Source organism: Caenorhabditis remanei, chromosome II, assembly GCF_010183535.1.
Source record: "Caenorhabditis remanei strain PX506 chromosome II, whole genome shotgun sequence".
Lineage (NCBI taxonomy): Eukaryota > Metazoa > Nematoda > Chromadorea > Rhabditida > Rhabditidae > Caenorhabditis > Caenorhabditis remanei.
In genome coordinates this window covers 9,564,281-9,581,978 of record NC_071329.1, presented here as the reverse complement: position 1 = coordinate 9,581,978, position 17,698 = coordinate 9,564,281, and the positions used below count along the sequence as shown (strand labels likewise).

The 17,698-nt window shown below is 39.8% G+C and overlaps 7 protein-coding genes across 7 annotated transcripts; 2 read left to right on the top strand and 5 right to left on the bottom strand.

Annotated features, from left to right (window-relative positions):
• Position 1: 1 nt before the first annotated feature.
• On the top strand, positions 2-1,334 carry GCK72_005630 (uncharacterized protein; the record flags this gene model as incomplete). The annotated part of the gene is made up of 7 exons (XM_003117191.2): positions 2-70; positions 126-228; positions 276-341; positions 394-756; positions 806-898; positions 946-1,033; positions 1,307-1,334. 7 exons carry the CDS (start codon positions 2-4, stop codon positions 1,332-1,334), a joined length of 810 nt encoding a protein of 269 aa, XP_003117239.1.
• A 450-nt stretch (positions 1,335-1,784) lies between these two features.
• Positions 1,785-6,202, bottom strand: GCK72_005629 (uncharacterized protein; the record flags this gene model as incomplete). The annotated part of the gene is made up of 12 exons (XM_003117477.2): positions 1,785-1,924; positions 1,969-2,174; positions 2,256-2,688; positions 2,753-2,933; positions 2,979-3,263; positions 3,310-4,629; positions 4,675-4,966; positions 5,011-5,123; positions 5,435-5,634; positions 5,693-5,977; positions 6,024-6,123; positions 6,170-6,202. The coding sequence occupies 12 exons, from the start codon at positions 6,200-6,202 to the stop codon at positions 1,785-1,787; spliced, it is 3,588 nt and encodes a 1,195-aa protein (XP_003117525.2).
• A 716-nt stretch (positions 6,203-6,918) lies between these two features.
• Positions 6,919-8,337, bottom strand: GCK72_005628 (uncharacterized protein; the record flags this gene model as incomplete). Its single annotated transcript, XM_003116782.2, has 3 exons — positions 6,919-7,191; positions 7,238-8,184; positions 8,253-8,337. 3 exons carry the CDS (start codon positions 8,335-8,337, stop codon positions 6,919-6,921), a joined length of 1,305 nt encoding a protein of 434 aa, XP_003116830.2.
• A 1,405-nt stretch (positions 8,338-9,742) lies between these two features.
• On the bottom strand, positions 9,743-10,684 carry GCK72_005627 (uncharacterized protein; the record flags this gene model as incomplete). The annotated part of the gene is made up of 3 exons (XM_003117261.2): positions 9,743-9,868; positions 9,913-10,111; positions 10,155-10,684. 3 exons carry the CDS (start codon positions 10,682-10,684, stop codon positions 9,743-9,745), a joined length of 855 nt encoding a protein of 284 aa, XP_003117309.1.
• Positions 10,685-11,047: 363 nt separating this feature from the next.
• GCK72_005626 (uncharacterized protein) lies at positions 11,048-12,821 on the bottom strand (the record flags this gene model as incomplete). Its single annotated transcript, XM_003117412.2, has 5 exons — positions 11,048-11,220; positions 11,265-11,865; positions 11,911-12,479; positions 12,527-12,644; positions 12,693-12,821. The coding sequence occupies 5 exons, from the start codon at positions 12,819-12,821 to the stop codon at positions 11,048-11,050; spliced, it is 1,590 nt and encodes a 529-aa protein (XP_003117460.1).
• Positions 12,822-13,744: 923 nt separating this feature from the next.
• On the top strand, positions 13,745-15,317 carry GCK72_005625 (uncharacterized protein; the record flags this gene model as incomplete). Its single annotated transcript, XM_003117347.2, has 5 exons — positions 13,745-13,811; positions 13,931-14,011; positions 14,129-14,306; positions 14,619-14,880; positions 14,931-15,317. The coding sequence occupies 5 exons, from the start codon at positions 13,745-13,747 to the stop codon at positions 15,315-15,317; spliced, it is 975 nt and encodes a 324-aa protein (XP_003117395.2).
• Positions 15,318-15,491: 174 nt separating this feature from the next.
• Positions 15,492-17,075, bottom strand: GCK72_005624 (uncharacterized protein; the record flags this gene model as incomplete). Its single annotated transcript, XM_003116964.2, has 3 exons — positions 15,492-15,705; positions 16,035-16,171; positions 16,929-17,075. 3 exons carry the CDS (start codon positions 17,073-17,075, stop codon positions 15,492-15,494), a joined length of 498 nt encoding a protein of 165 aa, XP_003117012.2.
• Between the last annotated feature and the right edge of the window lie 623 nt (positions 17,076-17,698).

The window sequence follows — 17,698 nt, the reverse complement described above, 5'->3', positions numbered from 1 at the left end:
GATGAATGGCATAGAAATCCCGGGGCTCGGATTTCCGGACACGTTTGCGGTGAAAAAGGAAGTAGAGAGAGTGAGTTTTTGACTCTGTCACGAAAAAACACTTCATAAACCAAAGTAACTTTCAGAAATCATATAAACTGGTGTTAGATTTCCAAGACGGCGCCATCAGCATCATTGAATCTCGCAACCTCGTGAAAGAGTTGCATAAAGAAATCCAAGATATTTCAGGTGAAAACTTGTGAGGTGAAGCTTGCGAACTTATATTCAATATTTAGAAGATGAAGTCGAAAGTCTAGGAACGGAAATCGCAGACTCTGCCTATGAAGAGAGTAGAGATATCCGTAAGAAGCCTTGAACATATTAAGCTTATCTGCAATTTGGCATTATCTACAGATTGCGAAAGATGTAATAAATTCTACCGCCCATATTGTCGCATACATCCACTATACAAAATTCCGGATCGCGAGCCCCGAAAGGATGAAATGTCATTATTACCCTACTCACACCAAACTCTTCCAATCTTATTCCGTATTGAAGCATCAAGGCTTCCTAACGCAGGACTCGGTGTAATTGCTGAGGTCTTTATTCCAGTAGGAATGATGTTTGGACCTTACAAAGGAATTCGTGTTCATAGAAAAAGCGATTTTTATAAAGATGGATACGCCTGGCTTATTAAAAGCGGCGACAAAAAAATTTACATTGATGGTTCCGATCCCCAGAGATCGAATTGGCTCAGATACATTAATAGTCCGAGACGTGCGTTTACTTTTAAAAATGACAACTGATAATACTATCAATTTTCCAGATGAGGACGAACAGAACATGGTTGCCTTCCAAACAAGTGGACGAATTTATTATCGAGTTATCAAGCCAATCAGAATTGATCAAGAATTGCTTGGTTAGTCGTATTCTTCATTCTACTCTTGATCCTCTTTCCATTTTCAGTCTGGTACGGTCCATCATTCGGCGGCGAATTTGTTGAGACAGAAGTTGGTGGGAAGCCGAAAAAACCCAGCAAGAACCCATTCATTTGGTGATGATTTTCAAATGTTTTATATATATTTACCATTCTCATATTTAAAAGATCATGTAAACTGACATGAAAATTGTAACTAGCTTCTTTGTGAATATGTATTTGGCGGTTTTTGATAATTGATCCTTCCCTAATCAGTTTAATTCGTAATTTATTTTAAGTTATTCTGAAAAGGGAAGTTCTGTTTACAAGATATGCCAAATTGAAATGTGTGTTATTGTTGTAGTATAAGTTTAAAAAAATCATTTTAACCAATTCTAACTTTTTTTTCAGTATCTCGCATAATGGTTCCCGAAGGTAATCCACTTACTGTTGTTGTATCGCCACCCACTAATTGTCTTGTTCGACATCTGAATGTTCAACATTTTTATTCGCATTTTTTATCCAATTATCATACTTATTCTTGTTAACTCTTGAGCAGAAAATGAAGTTGTTATTGTTTCTTCTATAGATTGGATATTTTATTTCGTGCAAAAAAGAAATACAAATTAGAATGATACTTGCTCTTGACAGATACCCTGGTAGCGTGAGAACGAATGGTAATAACTATATCACCATAGATAATGCGGAACGGTATGTGGCGTATCACAACCATTTTTTAGAAAGTGAAGTGAGGGGTAATGGAGCTAACAGGAAAAATAAAACAAGACCAGATTTCGAAAATTAAAGTAAAGAATGGGAATGAAAAATAATTGAGAACAGTCGTTTGAAGTAACAGATCGGTAAGAATTTATACAAGAATGGGTCAGAATTAACGATGGAAACCACCACGCCGCGAATTTGATGGAATTTGCTCGCGATTATTTAACCCCAATGCATCTGCAAGATCTTCTCGTTCGGGCTGCCCAGGCTTAAGTTGATCTATCATTTCCTCTTCTTGCTCATAGCTGTCTGAAAATTAGTAAAATACAGGACTGCGGGCTCGAAAAACTGACGCGATGTGTATCGATGTTTCCTGTCTGCTGGCTTCCGCGTGTTGCTTTGGTAGCGATTGGGTTCTCCACTAGCGAATCCTTTTTTCGGTTGTTTCCTTTCCGAGGCTTTTGGAGGCGTGATGCTGGATGTACCTGGTCTCGAGTATCGTTGTTGCTGATCACGCTGTGAGAAGTTCCGAACCGATCGAATCGTTTGATCGAGGTATCTGAAAGCTGTATTTGAGAAAACGTTACCTTATCTATACATGAACAAAAACTATCTCTGTAAAATTTCCACAACGCTCTACCTGTTCTCAGTGTCATCGTGTGAATAATCTGATTCAGATGTAAAACGGCGTGATTGGTCTTCCCACGGATCATAATTTGAGTCTTTCGACTCTGAGTATCTTCTCACGTCGTCTGGCATTTTGCCAGCTGGCGAGTTGAAGGGTGATCTTCTGTCTTCATAATAGAGTTTATCCTGATCGTACGAATTTTTCAGGTCACGGGGAAAAGATCGTTCAAAGTCGCTGTTCGTTGCGTTCTTGGTTTTTTTGTGAACAAAATCTCTATCCCGAGAACTAAAAGTCTGAACGTCGTTGACGGGGTGCCAACGGCTTCCACGGTACGAATTGCAACGCTCGCTTCGAACGTTTCCACGAGAAGATGATGGTCTATCGTTGTCAAATCTGCGGTTATTTCCACGATTGCCAGCATAGTTATCTCTTCCTTGACGTTTATCTGGAATATGAACAGCACATGACAAAACACTTCACAAAGCGAAACATTTTACAAAGAAACTCACCGCCGTTACTGTGAGAGAACATTGGGTTTTCTGCCGAAGTGCTTTCGACATTTGATGGCTGTGTTGGCTGCTTTGGGGTGTATAAATCTGATGGTTTTACCGGCTGGACTGTTTCTTTATCCAATTCCTTTGGCTCAATTGGAACACCTTTTTGCTCTACAAATGCGTAAACAACCTCCGTCTGAAAAACTTTTTGATAGGATTATGTTTTTTGACTACGAAAAACCTTTCTTTGTTCCGTCAATACATCGTCCATGACTTTTTTCGCTAACAACTTCTGAGAAGTGTACTGTTTTTCAAGAGTTGAGTTCATCAATTGTTGTAATTTAATTGGAACATTTTGATAGAGACGACAGAAATGAGAGCATTTGAGATAAATCATGGTAAGTTGTAGGGTCAATGACTGTTCTCGTTCTTCTTTTTCAATTAATGCCTTGAATTGATCAGGTGTGCAACCTGGAGAAAAGATAAGTGCGTCTGCTTCTTGTCTGAGCTTTTCAACTTCACTGGCCTGAAAATAACCAAAATGTAACATTAATGATGAACGTTGTACGAACCTCTCGTTCAATATGAGTTTTTGTAGTCTCACAGAAAATGTCCATGAGCTGTTCGGCGATTTCGTTCAGACAAAATAACTCGTCTTGCGTTATCTGTTTGATTTCACCAGTTCTCACTTTTGCGGCACTCAATTGTTTCTCTTTTGATATTCTAGCAGCCATAAAAAGAACAAGAATGTATTCTATCTTCTTCAGACTTTCCAGATAGCATGTACAATATGCAGTGAGTGGTGCCAACTCCCGAATAGGATCAAATGTTTCCAACATTGCTGTGATCAGTTTACCAATCTCGAGACCTCCTTGTCGTTTTGACATCTTCTTCCCGTAGCTGTCCACTAAAGCGAGAGCCATTCGTTCAACAACAGATGCTTCAAATTTTATGCCGTATCCAAACTTCAACAACTCAATCGCAAGTTCAACGTCAAAAAGTCCCAACTCGAAAAGAGACCGCATGAAACAGTCCGGCAGTGAAGCCGTCTCATCCAACTTTATCTGGTCGAATTCGTCTAGAAATTGTTCTGGAATCGTCTTATAAACTCCCGAGGGAACTTGTTTTTTAGGGTTACGAAGAGCAGTTGAAAACCATGTATAGAGAGCATACTTAATCCACCAAGGAGCATTATTGAAATTGTCATCTGTCAGATAGTGGCAGGTATCTGGGTCGAAAACAACTTGTCCAGAACTCATGCGACTAGAGACCGATTTGAGAACATCTCTTGCACCATCACAAACTTCAACTGAGAGCTCATCATACTCCGCTAGCAATTCAAACAGCAAATGAACTAATATTGGTGTTGAGATTGTATTCTCTCCTTCTTCATTAAACGAAGTTGCGAACATATAGTTGCTTGACATCCGTGCATTGTTATTATTGGCCAGTAAACGTTGCAACATCTTGACGAAAATTTCAACTGACTTCAGCGGTTTCCTGTGCTCCTTCAATAGTTCAGTCAAAGCGAAATTGACTAGTGAAAATGGATCAAGCAACGCCTTATTCTCAGCTTTTTCTGGTTGTCCTTCTTTTCGATTTCTGTTTTTTGCAAACGACATTGTCATCATTCCAGCGTTTTCCCATTGCGATGCCGATTTCCATGTGGTTCTTCCAATCATAAAAACTCTGTGGAGGATTGTTAGCAGAAGTTTTTCTTTCTTTCCCTCTTCCTCGAATGGCAATGGAGTTACGTGTATAGAGCGTTCGAAGAGAGTTGGCAACACTCGGAAAATGCGATTGATGATGGCAATGTATCCTTTGTTGTCTACACAAATCGTCAGAAGTTGTTGGACAGTGTATGCTGGAGATACGAGAAGAAACCAAATAATCTGAAAAAAAGGGCTGAACTGGAGATTTAAATGGAATATTGTTACTGGATCCTTTGTCTTCTCAAATAGTTCCATGTTATTGCTCAAAACGTTGGAATCTAGTGGCAACTGATTCATGGCTTCCGTGAGACCAGATTGGAAATGTTCAACAAAGTTTTCTAAACACGGCAGTACACCAGCGTCTTTGTTGTATTTATCGAAAAGTTTTGCTGCGAAGTCATTTCTGCGTTTGTCCACCATCATCAAGAAAACTTTTTTGAGTAGAGCGGTGAATGCGTACTTTTCTTTTGGATTGACGGCTTCAGGATCTGTCGCCATATCCCAAACAGATATGAATCTGAAAACAACTAGCATGAAAGACATGAGGTAAGAAACACTCACTCATTAATGAGATTGTCACAGTATATTCCCTCCAATCGGTACTTTGTCTTCACATTTATCAACTCGCGCATTGTTTTGTAGTCCGGATTCTTGGCACGATAATTGCTCAGAACCTGGAAAAAACCAGATTGCTATGCGTTATGTTGTTTAGAATGCATTGTAGACCACACACAAAGCTGAAAATGTTTATTTTGAATACTGAATAAGTCAAATAAAATAATTCCTAAATACTCAATCGAATGATCATGATAAGATTAAAAGCAGGGATAATCACAATTAAAATGCGTCGAAAAATTGTGTACAAATGCGTGAAATGTAAGTGGTTTAGGGGTAAACTCGCCGGATATGATACACGAACGTTTGAAAGTTATTGGTGCGGTTTATTCTTCTTATTTCGCTTCTTTTTCTTTTTAGGTGTCTCTACCTTTTCGGTTTTTGCAACGAATTGTTTTTTCTTTCCTTCATCATCAGAATTCGCTTTTTCGTGAGCAATTGATGAAACGACACCGTCTTCACGAGCAAACATTATTGGTTCGGCTTCTTCAACCGCCGATTTCACTTCTTTCTGCTCATCAAGAAAAAACTCTCGGAGCTCTGACGGAAGTTTCTTCCAACGATGGTAGTCTGTAAAAGTAAAGTTTTTCACTGCTTCACCCAAAAATAAAATTAAAAAGGTTTTCACCTTCGCATGTTCCATATGCATACTTGACTGCTTCTCTGCTTGCCTCAACATGATTCATGAGGGCTGGAACTTGATAGGCCTCGTTCATTTTCATTCCAAGCCACACTTCGTACATCAACTGCATCCGCTTCTGAAGTTCGGTGAAATGACGATCTTCCATTCCGACAGGCGTCGCCTTTCTTGAGGTTTCGACAATCTCTTCATTCAAGTAGATAACCAGATGATTGATGTGATCGAAAATCTGATTAATCAGTTCAGGATCTTCCGAGCCACGACGAATGACATCTGTATTAGACAAAATGTATTGTTATTTCTGTCAGTCTCCAGAAACCTTTCACTGTACGGAAGCTGAACTCATATCGGATCAGCTCAGCAGCTGAATTCTGCAAGTCGACCATGCCATTGAGAACGGCGAGTGCAAATCGGCCGAGCTGTAAAATAATCAATAAGAACAGACTATAAAGTAATTCAACGTACATCTCTTACAGCGCTTTCTTCCGGATTATTCATTGTCCTTTATTACTTCTGAAAAATTAAACTGTTATGAAGTAAAAAGAGATAATATCTCCGAAGTCAATGAAGGAGAACGCGTCAGTTAGTCAATTAAATGAGAGACAAAACGCATATGGGCCTATGCGCGGTTAGACAAAAACCACAAATACTTAATGCGTATAGGCCCAATAGAAAAAACTTCCCAATTCGCAACAAATTGTTGAAATAGAAATAACAGTCGCAAGGTTTCCCGCCGAGAAAAACAACAAAGTTAACGCATTGTTTCGAAATATCAAAAATTCGCGGTCATTGCGATAGGAATAGTTGTCAACAAAAAAAAACAAGATTACTATTAAATCGATAACTATTGTATATACGCGTCTGTATATACCTCATCGCTTTAGAATGGGATGAGTCTTTTTAGTTTTGAACCGGGAGCTGACCGAAACTATTTACTGAAATATTTGCATGTCGAGGCACACAAGCTGATCGATCGTTTACAGTTTTTAAAATATATAACATACATTGTGTCGAAATGAGCACGATGGCAAATTTCGTTGCAACAATGTTATTTTAAAAAAATTCTGCGCTCAATCTTCATGGTACAATAAATAATCTACATCAAATCATAGCATGGTAAAATAGAAGAATGTGAGTGAAATAGACGCTAATAAAGAAGACGAGTGTAATCTTGGGAGGAAATACACAGTATTTATAGATTAGAAGAAAGTGATCTACACTTGTGGGTTTCTGAAGTTTTGTCCAGCGTAGACAGCATCAGCTCCGAGCTCTTCTTCGATTCGGAGAAGCTGGTTGTATTTGGCCAAACGCTCTGAACGACATGGGGCGCCGGTCTTGATTTGTCCAGTAGCGAGTCCGACGACGAGATCAGCAATGAATGTATCTTCGGTTTCTCCAGATCTGTGAGAGACCATAACTCCCCATCCATTGGCACGGGAGAGATTGGCAGCCTCAATAGATTCGGTGACGGATCCAATTTGGTTAACCTGGAAATAAAATTTGAATGATGTCTCTAGAACGACAGAAACAAACCTTAAGAAGAAGACAGTTGCATGACTTCTTGTCAATGGCAGTTCTGATTCTCTTAGGGTTGGTGACTGTCAAGTCATCTCCAACAAGCTGAATGGTAGTGGCAGCATGAAGTTTGCCCCAGTTATCCCAGTCATCTTGGTCGAAAGCATCTTCAATTGAAACGACTGGATACTCCTTGATGAATGATTGATAGAGCTCAGAAAGTTGCTCTCCAGAAAGCCATTTCGATGAATCTGAAGCCTCATTTTTGAAGTCCAAGTCGTACTTTCCGTCCTTGTAGAACTCGGAAGCAGCAACATCCATACCAATGGAGATCTTTCCAGTGTACCCGGCCTTGTCAATAGCAGTGTTGAGGAGGTCAAGTCCTTCTTTGTTGTCTTGGATGTTTGGAGCAAAGCCTCCCTCATCTCCGACTGCAGTAGCATCAAGTCCGTATCTCTTCTTGATCTCCGCCTTCAAGTGATGATAGACTTCAGAACCCATGCGCATGGCTTCAGCGAAGCTCGAGGCTCCGACTGGAAGGATCATGAACTCTTGCATAGCGAGCTTGTTTCCAGCATGAGATCCTCCATTGATAACGTTGAAAGCGGGAACTGGGAGAACTACCTTTCCGGTACCGGCGAGTTCGGCGATATATTTGTAGAGTGGAAGGCCCTTGTGAACAGCTCCTGCTTTGGCCACTGCCAATGATACTCCAAGGATGGCATTGGCTCCAAGGTTGGCCTTGTTCTCAGTACCGTCCAAAGCAAGCATGAACTCGTCAATATCCTTTTGAGCGGTAACATCGAATCCTTTGGCGATGAGAGCCGGGGCGATCTTATCGTTGATGTTGCTTACAGCCTTGAGAACACCCTTTCCAAGATGAACAGCCTTGTCCCCATCACGGAGCTCGAGGGCTTCATGAACTCCAGTTGAGGCACCAGATGGCACGGCAGCGCGGAAAACCCCTGAAAATTACATCATTTCAACCGTCATAATCCGCGTTCTATTGCGTCACTCTGTTCGAACTACTAACCTTTTTCGGTGAAGAGATCAACCTCTACGGTTGGGTTTCCACGGGAGTCGTAGATTTGACGTGCGTGAATCTTGGTGATTGGCATCCTAAAAATTATGAAATTAGGTTTATCAAACGACTCGAAAATATGCGGAAAACAAGAACTAACAAACAAAATAACTAGAAAGATGAAATGTTTGGGGTGAGATGGGGTGAAGAAGTGCGAGAGAAAAGGCGGCGCCGTCAACAGACGGCGCAGAAAGACGAAAGAGTTTAACGAGACAGACGTCGCGACACGAGACACAGAGAAAATGCTGCCGGCGAGATGTGTTTGTGAGCGGTTTGAGCGCTCGTTCAATCGAATCGCTGGGCCAACCCATTTTCGAGGCCGAAAACTACAAGACACGTTGAGACGCAGTGGGTTATTCGAGTTGAAAAACCGATAAATCGCTACCGATATACATACACTTGAACTGTGATATGAATAATAGTATTTTGGAAACTAGATTCAGTTTTCTTGGACGCTACGCCAACGGCAAGAGGAGCTGGAGCAAAAAATAGTCGACAACAAGAGATGGAGAGGCGAAAAGATATCGACAACTGCCGTTGGGAAAAAAGGCGCCTCCGCGGCTGCCTTTCTTCAAAATACGTGACATGCACTAACTTTCAGATTGAAGAGAAGTGCCGTGTTGAGGGAATTCTAAGCGAATCACTGAGTCTTTTTATGTTCATTGGTCAATGTTTCAAAAAACGGCAAAATCAATTGATATGACCAGAACGAATTCTGATAAATTGATAAGTAATCCAAATACTATTTTCCAAACAAAAAAAAACACATCAACGATCAAGGTAGAAAAAAGGCTAGAAAATATATGTTCACATGGCTACAGAAGTCTGGGTCTCGCAGCGGAGTATCGTCTACAGTATTCTAAAGCAATGATATTGTATTTATGGATCTACCCACGAACGCAAAATAATGCATTTTTATGGCACAAAAATGCAAAAAATGCATTAAATTGCATTCGTGAATAGAATTAAATTGCATTAAATGGTACAAGTTTTCTTCGTGGGTAGATCCATTAAAGAACAACGGAAAGTCTAAGACTGTTTTAGAATTGCACAGCAGAAAATTACCGTGGGTCAGCCGCCAATATTTTGCAGATTGTCTGTGGAATCCGAGAAACCATCTCGCCAACTGACAGAAAAGAAAAAGAAAGACACACCGTTGACCATCCGACTGACTGCTTTTTGTCGAATGGCAGCCACCCCGGATAAATGAAGTGAGAGAGTGAGCAGCAGAGAGAAACGTAACGAACATTTTGAAAAACAAAATAACCCGGGTAGCATGAAGCTTTCCGCTGGAATAAAAGATCAAGGGTAAAGTACAACACGTCTGTAGAAATTCGTTTATTTACAACAACAAAAAAGGTAGATCAAAAAGTATTACTATCGTGAACATAGAAAATAACGGGTTTGAAAATTAACTACTCTCTAACTAAATTAAACGAAGATTATTGCTTGATTCTTGTAAACTGTTTTGTATTCAGATTGTATCGTTTATCAGTGTATTTGTCCATTTGTTTAGCCACTTCTGGATCCCACGGCATGCTTTTATCAGGTCGAGAATAATCGAAAGTCTGAAAATAGTAATAAGAATGTTGAATTTATGCGCATAACGTACGAGGTCATCGTAATCGAACCACTCTTTCTTTGGTTGAAATTGTCGAAGTAGTCTCTTTTGACGTAGAGAGATCACTTCACCACCACTGCCCGGGAAAGCTGTGATACCACCGTGATACATATGGGTGTCTTCTGGATGAAAACGAACTGCTTGCTCCATTATCGACACATTTTTCGGTTTTGTTTCGTCACGTGCCATTCTGACAATATAGAGATGCTCAATAATCATGAAGTTCAACTTACTCTGTGTATTTCGTAATATTTTTGACAGGCTCTTGATAAAACTTCACTACGTCAGCTACGGTTTCGAGATGTAGAAGTTTTCCATTGGTTGGCCAGTGTTTGATAGACTTTCCCAACCGGTTGATAAGCTCAAATTTCAAAGAATTATCGCCTTCAACGAACTTGTATTGTTCCACGTTTTCCGAACTAATTCCAGCTTTTTGAAGACACTCGGAAGCCGTTTTGAGTACTTGGTTTTTCACTTCGTTACTCGGAGTATAACTTTGGGTGTATTTTAGGAATCCTCTTGCTCGAATAGAATCCTGATCGATACGATTTTCAAAAATATCATCGTCGAAGTCGGTAACAGATTCAGAGGGAACTTGAACTTGAGTAGATTCTCGAGCACGAATACTAGGAAGAGTTTTACGGAGACTTTCCTGTTCCTCGGCGGTCAGATGCTTCACAGCTTCTTTTTCTCCGCCTTTACCAAAGATTCCCTTCAGCAAGTTTCCCTGCGACCTGACCAAACGTGGTACGGTTTTGAACATATTCTAAACAATATTATGACTTCAGCGTTTCTATATTTGAAGCAAGTATTCAGTTTCAGACCGTAACTTAATAAAAGTTCTCTATTCAAGTTGGCAAAAATCGCACTCCATTTATTTAGAAGAAACAAATCAACAAGCAAAAACACGCGGTATTCTCAAAAATTAAGCGGGGAAAGGGGGCAAATAAAGAGAAAAAGTAAAATAGGTAGAAGAAAGCAACAAAAATGTATCAAATTCCATCAAAAAATGAGAAAAAGAACTGAGAAAAAAGTAGACAACGAGATACGATTGTGTTGAAGCACTCGATTAAAAGCTGAAAAAGGAAAATAGTGTGAAGATCTTGTGACAGGTTCAAAGGATACTTTAGCATGGACGGTTATCTTGTGCACGAGGGCGAGGGGCAGCTTTGATGATAGCATCAACACGAAGGATCTGTTCAGTAGCCTCCGCAGCAGAAGAAACCATGCACAATTTGACGTTGTACGACTCGATGACTCCCAACTTGGTCACATCAGCGATCTCTCCCTTCTCGATATCTGAATCAATTTTTTAGAAATGTTTTCAAAACGAATAATGGTACCAATTCCGAAGTTATGTCGTCCGTTGGCATGCTCTGCACGGAGTCTTGTGACCAGCTCTGCCGAATCAAGTCCAGCGTTGTCGCAAATGATTGTTGGCAGTTGAGCAAGAGCTCTTCCGAAAGCTTCAACGGCAAGAGCTTCTTTACCGGCAACCTTCTGAGCCTCCATTGCGATAGCAGTGCTCATGAGGATCTCACTGGCTCCAGCACCGGCAACAGTTTTGGATTCCTTCACATGGGTTACTAAAACACAGAGAGCGTCATGAAGAGATCTTTCGGACTCTTCGAGAATCTGTTGAGTAGCTCCACGGAGAACAACTGAACACGCTTCTCCAAGCTTTACTCCAGAGAATCGAAGGAGCCTATCCTCTCCAATCATGATTTCTTCAATCAATTCACAATATCCAAACTGAGCAGTGTCTGGAGAATCGAATGTTGACACGATTTCTCCTCCAAGAACAAGAGCCAGTCTCTCGATTCCTTCGAAATCCGCATGTTCAATAGCCATCACTTTTGCGTCAGCGAAAAGCTGTTCTGGGTAGTTGTAGATCAATTGACGGTTGATGAAAACGTTGCAGTTGTGACTAAGAATCTTGTCAACCTGAAAATATGTCAATTTTTATGAATTTTCTTAGGAAAAAACTACCTTCTCCTTCATCTTGAGTTTTTCAGCAGCCTCAAGTTCCGCAACTTTAGCAACACCATCCACTCTGACTCTCGATCCGAAGACTTTCACCTTGTCGGTATCCATAGGAGTATTTGCAATAAGAATCTTTGCTTTCTCCATTCTTCTTGGTTGGTACATTCCTGGGAGTTTCTCAAGAAGAAAACCTTCATCAAGATAAGACTCGTTCATTGATCCTCCAAGCTTCTTAATGATTTGAATAGCATCCAAATTTCCGGATCCTTTCAGTCTCAGAACTGCATCTACGGCCAGTTGGGCAAAGTGTTCCTTGTGTTGACTGAGAATCTTTGAACCAAGAGTTGTGCGAGCAATCTTCAAAAGATCCTCTCGAATATTGTCCCCAGATTCGATGCTAGACTTCTTCAGTGCTTCTTGAGCGATTCCAAGAGCACGTCTGTATCCAGTGATGATGGTTTGTGGATGAATGCGTTGGTTAACAAGTTTTTCAGCTTCTTTGAGTAGTTCAGCAGCCAAAACAGTGACTGAAGTAGTACCATCCCCGACCTCATGATCTTGAGTCATAGACATGTCTGAAATCAGCCCGGGGGTCTCAATAAAAGAAATTCTAAAAGCTCACCAACAAGAACCTTTGCGGCTGGGTTATCAACTCCAATGGATTTAAGAATCGTAGCTCCGTCATTGGTGACTTTGATACCTCCGGCGCTTTCAGGGTTTCCACTAATAAGGATTTTGTCCTAGAAAAGTCAAACTGGAAACAGTTTTTTCGACTCTCATTCGCTTACCATTCCCTTCGGTCCTAGTGTGGATTTCACAAGGTCTCCAATGGCGATAGCACCCACGAATGAGCTGAGACGAGCGCTCTCACCACGCTCTTCTTGAGCAGAGTCCTTCAGAATCTGGACTGGAAGCATTTTGCTGGAAAATGCGCGAATTTTATTATCAAAAGCAACAATCACAACTTGAATGACAAGAATATTAATTCAGAATTTTTAAACAATGGCCTAACCAAGCCCCCTGTTGCAACAATATGAATTTTTGATTGAAATAATCTACAGAGTTAAATATTATCAAATTTTTTTTTAAACAAAAAGTCAGAGAAAGAAACGATAAAAAGGCTAGAAACTCCAGAATTTCATAGAAAAGTGGTGGAAAATTCTTCTCGAATGTCCGAAATTTTAAATGTGCGTTGGAGCGCGCTTGCGTTGCATTAAACACAGTAGCCAGAAACTTTGTGTAGGCTTGCATTTCTAATAAAATCCAGAAGGTATAATGCTTAAAATGCCATAAAATGTGCAGGAAAATATAAAAAAAACAATACTGTTAAGAGAGATAATATTTTTCAAAATTAAGGATGTAACTCTTCTGTTTCATAATTCTCCTCACTGAATACACTGCGAGAATCTTGTACGCTGTCAACTACAGCTGGTATTTCAGGGTTTCTGGAGAAGTTGTTTCTCTTTCAGCAAGGCGAACTTTATTAATGATTCGTTTATTTCATCTGGAAACAACTCTTTCAACGTCAAATGTTCCACCTTCCGAACTTTGCTTGTTCAGTTTTCCACATATTCACCGGTCCAATCAATCGAATCGAAATTAATTTATTACCCAAACCACATTTTCTATAGTCTCGTAGTTTTTGTAGACAAAAAACTTTTTCTCTAAAAGAAAGTTACACAAGACTAACAATGGTCACACACTGAGGCTGATGACTTCAATAATGATAAACTGAAGAAGACCATCTAGAAGTTGGAGACGCTGAGACATACCTTTCGGTAGGGTCGCATCTCGCGCAACTGTTTCTCATCTATCAGTCAATCATTTTTTAACAACAAAAATGCGGTCAATACCGTTGGGTAACAACCTTTTATTGTTAGCTGTATTTTCTTTTTGGATTGTGGATGGTAAGTCCAGATGCATTTCATTCGATGACGTGGAAACCTGTTCTTTGAGTGATGCCTCGAACGGTTTCATACTTTTTGTTTTATGTTCAGTGATCAGAAATTGACTTTTCTTATTTCAGCACGTCCATCTGAACACTTTCTTTCCTTCTCGAAAATAGAACTGTGCGCAGCTGAACCACATCTGAAAGTCTGTCAATCAAGTGAGTTCCTTCTTCAAATCTCTTGATTCTGAACATTATCGAATCATGATAAGAACAATACAATCGAGAAATCAATTAGCATAGGGACGTGACGTCGTACGAAAACTTGAATTTCAGATGGAAACAATAAAGCTCAGAGCTCGAAAATCATCAACGGAGATGGTTTGAGTGCAGATAGATTGGAAGAACTTTCCAAACATTCTAATAGAGGATTCATTGAAGAAGAGGGTACTTCAGGCAGATCTTCTGGAGGTTCAGATGTTGCTGCTGATCCGTTTGAACAAGTTTCTACAAGGTAGAATTAGTTTGAATATATTGATACTCGTATTGCAAAAAAAAATAAGTATTGTTGTGTACTAGAATATTAAATACATCTGCACAGCCGAAAACCGCTCTGTGATCTTCCTAATATTAAACTTTTCTAATTTTCCAGTCTCCCTTCAATAGACAATTCCAACAATTTTGAGATGAATATGCTTTTAATCGAATCATTTGGAACTGGGAGATTCAATAGAGCCTGAACTTCTAGTCTACAAAAAATACGCTTTGTTTTATTCTGAACAAAATGTTTATGTAAAGATTTCCCTTGTTTCATTTCCGTTTCCAGAGCTCCTCCATCTTCTCGTGACTACGACGAAGAACGATATTCTAGAAGAAGACATCGGAAGAAGCATCATAAGCATCACCGTGGATACTATGGATCTCCATATACCCAGTACTACCAGCAGAGACATGATCCTTCTGTCTATCGTGTCTATCCTGGTCTCCATCCAAAAGATGGAAGATATTGTTCTGATATGAAAGCGATGTTTGCGTACACTTGTGCACCGAGTAAACCCCTCCGAATTGATCTTGTTGAGTTCTGTAAAGTAAGTTTGAATATTTCAATTGAATTCTCGGATTCACTGATCATTTTCAGGATTATGCTGCATTCTGCAACGTTCCAAACTTCCATAGACTACCAGGACCACGCATGGGACCACCGTTAACCGACAAGGGAGTTGGACATGTCGATGTAAACGGTCACTTCGGATTCGGTGTCGGAGCCGTTCCGGGACTCGAAGTCGGAGTTGGATGGGGTGTCGATGTGGGGCCAATTCCAGGAATGGGTGAAAGTGTGGGAGTTGGAGTTGGACTTGATTTGGGTATTATGGGATCGAAGACTCCAGAAGCTTTCCGTCGTGGACAAGATGATCCAAACGCAAAAGGAGGTGGTATTGTTGGAATTAATGGAGGAGTTGGAGTGAAAGCACCAGGAACTGGAGATGGAGTTGGAGTTGGTACAGGACTTGGAGTCGGAAAATGAGTATGATAACGTTTGTGTTCAATGTGTTTTGTGATCTCTTGTATATCTTTTGTAAAATCGGTTTTTTGTAATGTTTCGAAATTCAAACACAATAAAAAATACCATTTATTTATGATCATTTACTCGCATTGTCATAAAAATTGAAAACTGGGAAAAAACTGAAAAATAAAATAATTATGTCGAGTCATTCCTTTGGAATGGATTATTGGCTGGTGCGTTTGTAGATGGAGAAGCTGGAGTTGTGGCTTCTGGAATTGGTGGAAGACCAAGAAAATCATCAGAATGATCAGGTGAATGACATGAGAGAATGGTTGGAAGTGATGATTTACGACGGACAACTGGATCAGAGAATCCTCGAGAAAGACGAGGAGTCGGTGGGAAGAATTGTCTGAAAATGGATGGAATTAGTAGAAGATTTTGTGAGATTTCTCAGGATTATCTCATTGTTTTTCTCGAAATAAATGGATAAACATTTATTGATAGCAAGAGTTAAGCCTAATCCAAATAAGATACATTTCTCATAAAAATATTTACGTCATTTAGAAAATAAGGAACCAGGAAGAAACTGATCCAATGGAAGAAAGTTAAGAAGAAAACAAAAAAACGAAAGTATCGAATTTCAGAAGAAGTTTTTATTTGTTTTGATGATTCCTGTATGGTTACAATGTTCATCTTATTGTCAAAAATCAGGAAGTGAAAAGGATTTTCTTTGCTCACCTGATCGCTTTTGGAGACAAGAATGGATTATTGGTAAGTGAGAAGCTTCTCATTTTAGCTGCACTCAATTTCTCTTGCTCATAAACTGCGTACGGAGATCTTTCCGAAGTAGTTGAGCTGTTGCTGCTGGTTGGTTCCTGTAATAAAATATATATTTCCTGTTATGTAACAATCGTACTTTCCCCCTTCATCACATAATGACGTTTCTCTAAATGGTGACAATATCATTGTCTTCATGCAAATAGATAATGCATTTCCCGCTCACTTTTTCTCTCTTCCCCTGTCTCCAATTGGTAAACAATCTTTAAGATTTCTCTTTTTCAGATCATCATAAAAAAACAAGGAACTGGAAATAAAAGAAAACTTGACCCTTGATCCCCGTAAAAATCAAGATTTCTGCGGGAGTGGAGACCCAAATTTGTTGTTATTTTCAGATTATTTACAGTAAATAACCAAAAGAAGGAAATGCGATAGTTATGGTTATCTGTGTCGTATTCTCACATGCTTCAAGAGGTTTTTGAGATAAGGGTGAACGAGAAAAAAGATTTGTGATCTCGAAACAAAAACATTCGATTTCCGGTGAAAATATGGGACCACTAGTGGGTACGAGTGTACTGAATTTGTAGAAAGAAAACTGAGAAATTCTGAAAATTGCTTGTTTTTTTTTCAAATTTTCGAATGCTTTCAAATTTTCGAATGCTTTAAATCTGGGTTTCATTTTTTTCAAATCTCACTTAAAAGCTCTTTTTGGTTCCACATCATTTCCTTCTTTTAGAAAGAGGAAGCATTATTTTCTGGAAAAGACTCTCCAATTCGGTACCTTTTCTTTTATTCCCACTCAAGTTTTTCATGTGGAAACGACACAATTGTTATTATTTTTCATTTATCTCTCACCTGAATATCTTCCTCCTCAGACTCAGTGATGTCATCAAACGAATTGAAGTTACGAATACGATCATCACGACGTTTGGTGAGAGTTGGTGGACGTGGTTCCGAAGCGAATCGGTGAGAAGACGTCGAAGTTGAAGTGGTAGCGGTCATGACTGGAAGAAAAGAGAATGAATGAGGTTGTGGAAAGACATTGAGTGGGAGGAGGGTTATCAGGGGCAACGAAAAGGGGCGGGGTTTTCTGACTGGAAAAGATAAGAACGTTATCAAGAAAAAGTGTTTCATGGACAAGAGGAACAGAAGCGAGAAGAAGGGAAAGGATTAATCGAGTAGGGAAGAAAAAGAGAATAGTGTCAGGAGCTGACGCGAAGCAAGGACTTGAAAACATCTGATGATGGAAGAAAGAATTGTGAGACATAGACATAGAAAGGGAATGAAGAAAAAGAAAAAGACAGAGTACGAGTTTTGGAACGGATAGAATAAGCAGACGATGGAGCTCTTTGAGCAACTGTCTCTTGGGATGATGGAAGGGTGGGAGGAATTCAGAAGAAAAAGAAACTAGGAGTGCAAGTTCGATCCGACCACCTTTCTCCGTTTCGGAAGAGGACATTTAGAGGACATCTACGCAATTTGCAGAAATATCTAAAGAATAAAAAAGTAAATACCGGAGATTTCATCAGAGATGCTAATGGATTTGTTGTAAATATCCAAAGCAATTCGTGAAGAACCGTCATATTGCGAAATGGAAAATTACTCATTCGGCGAAAAGGTCTCAT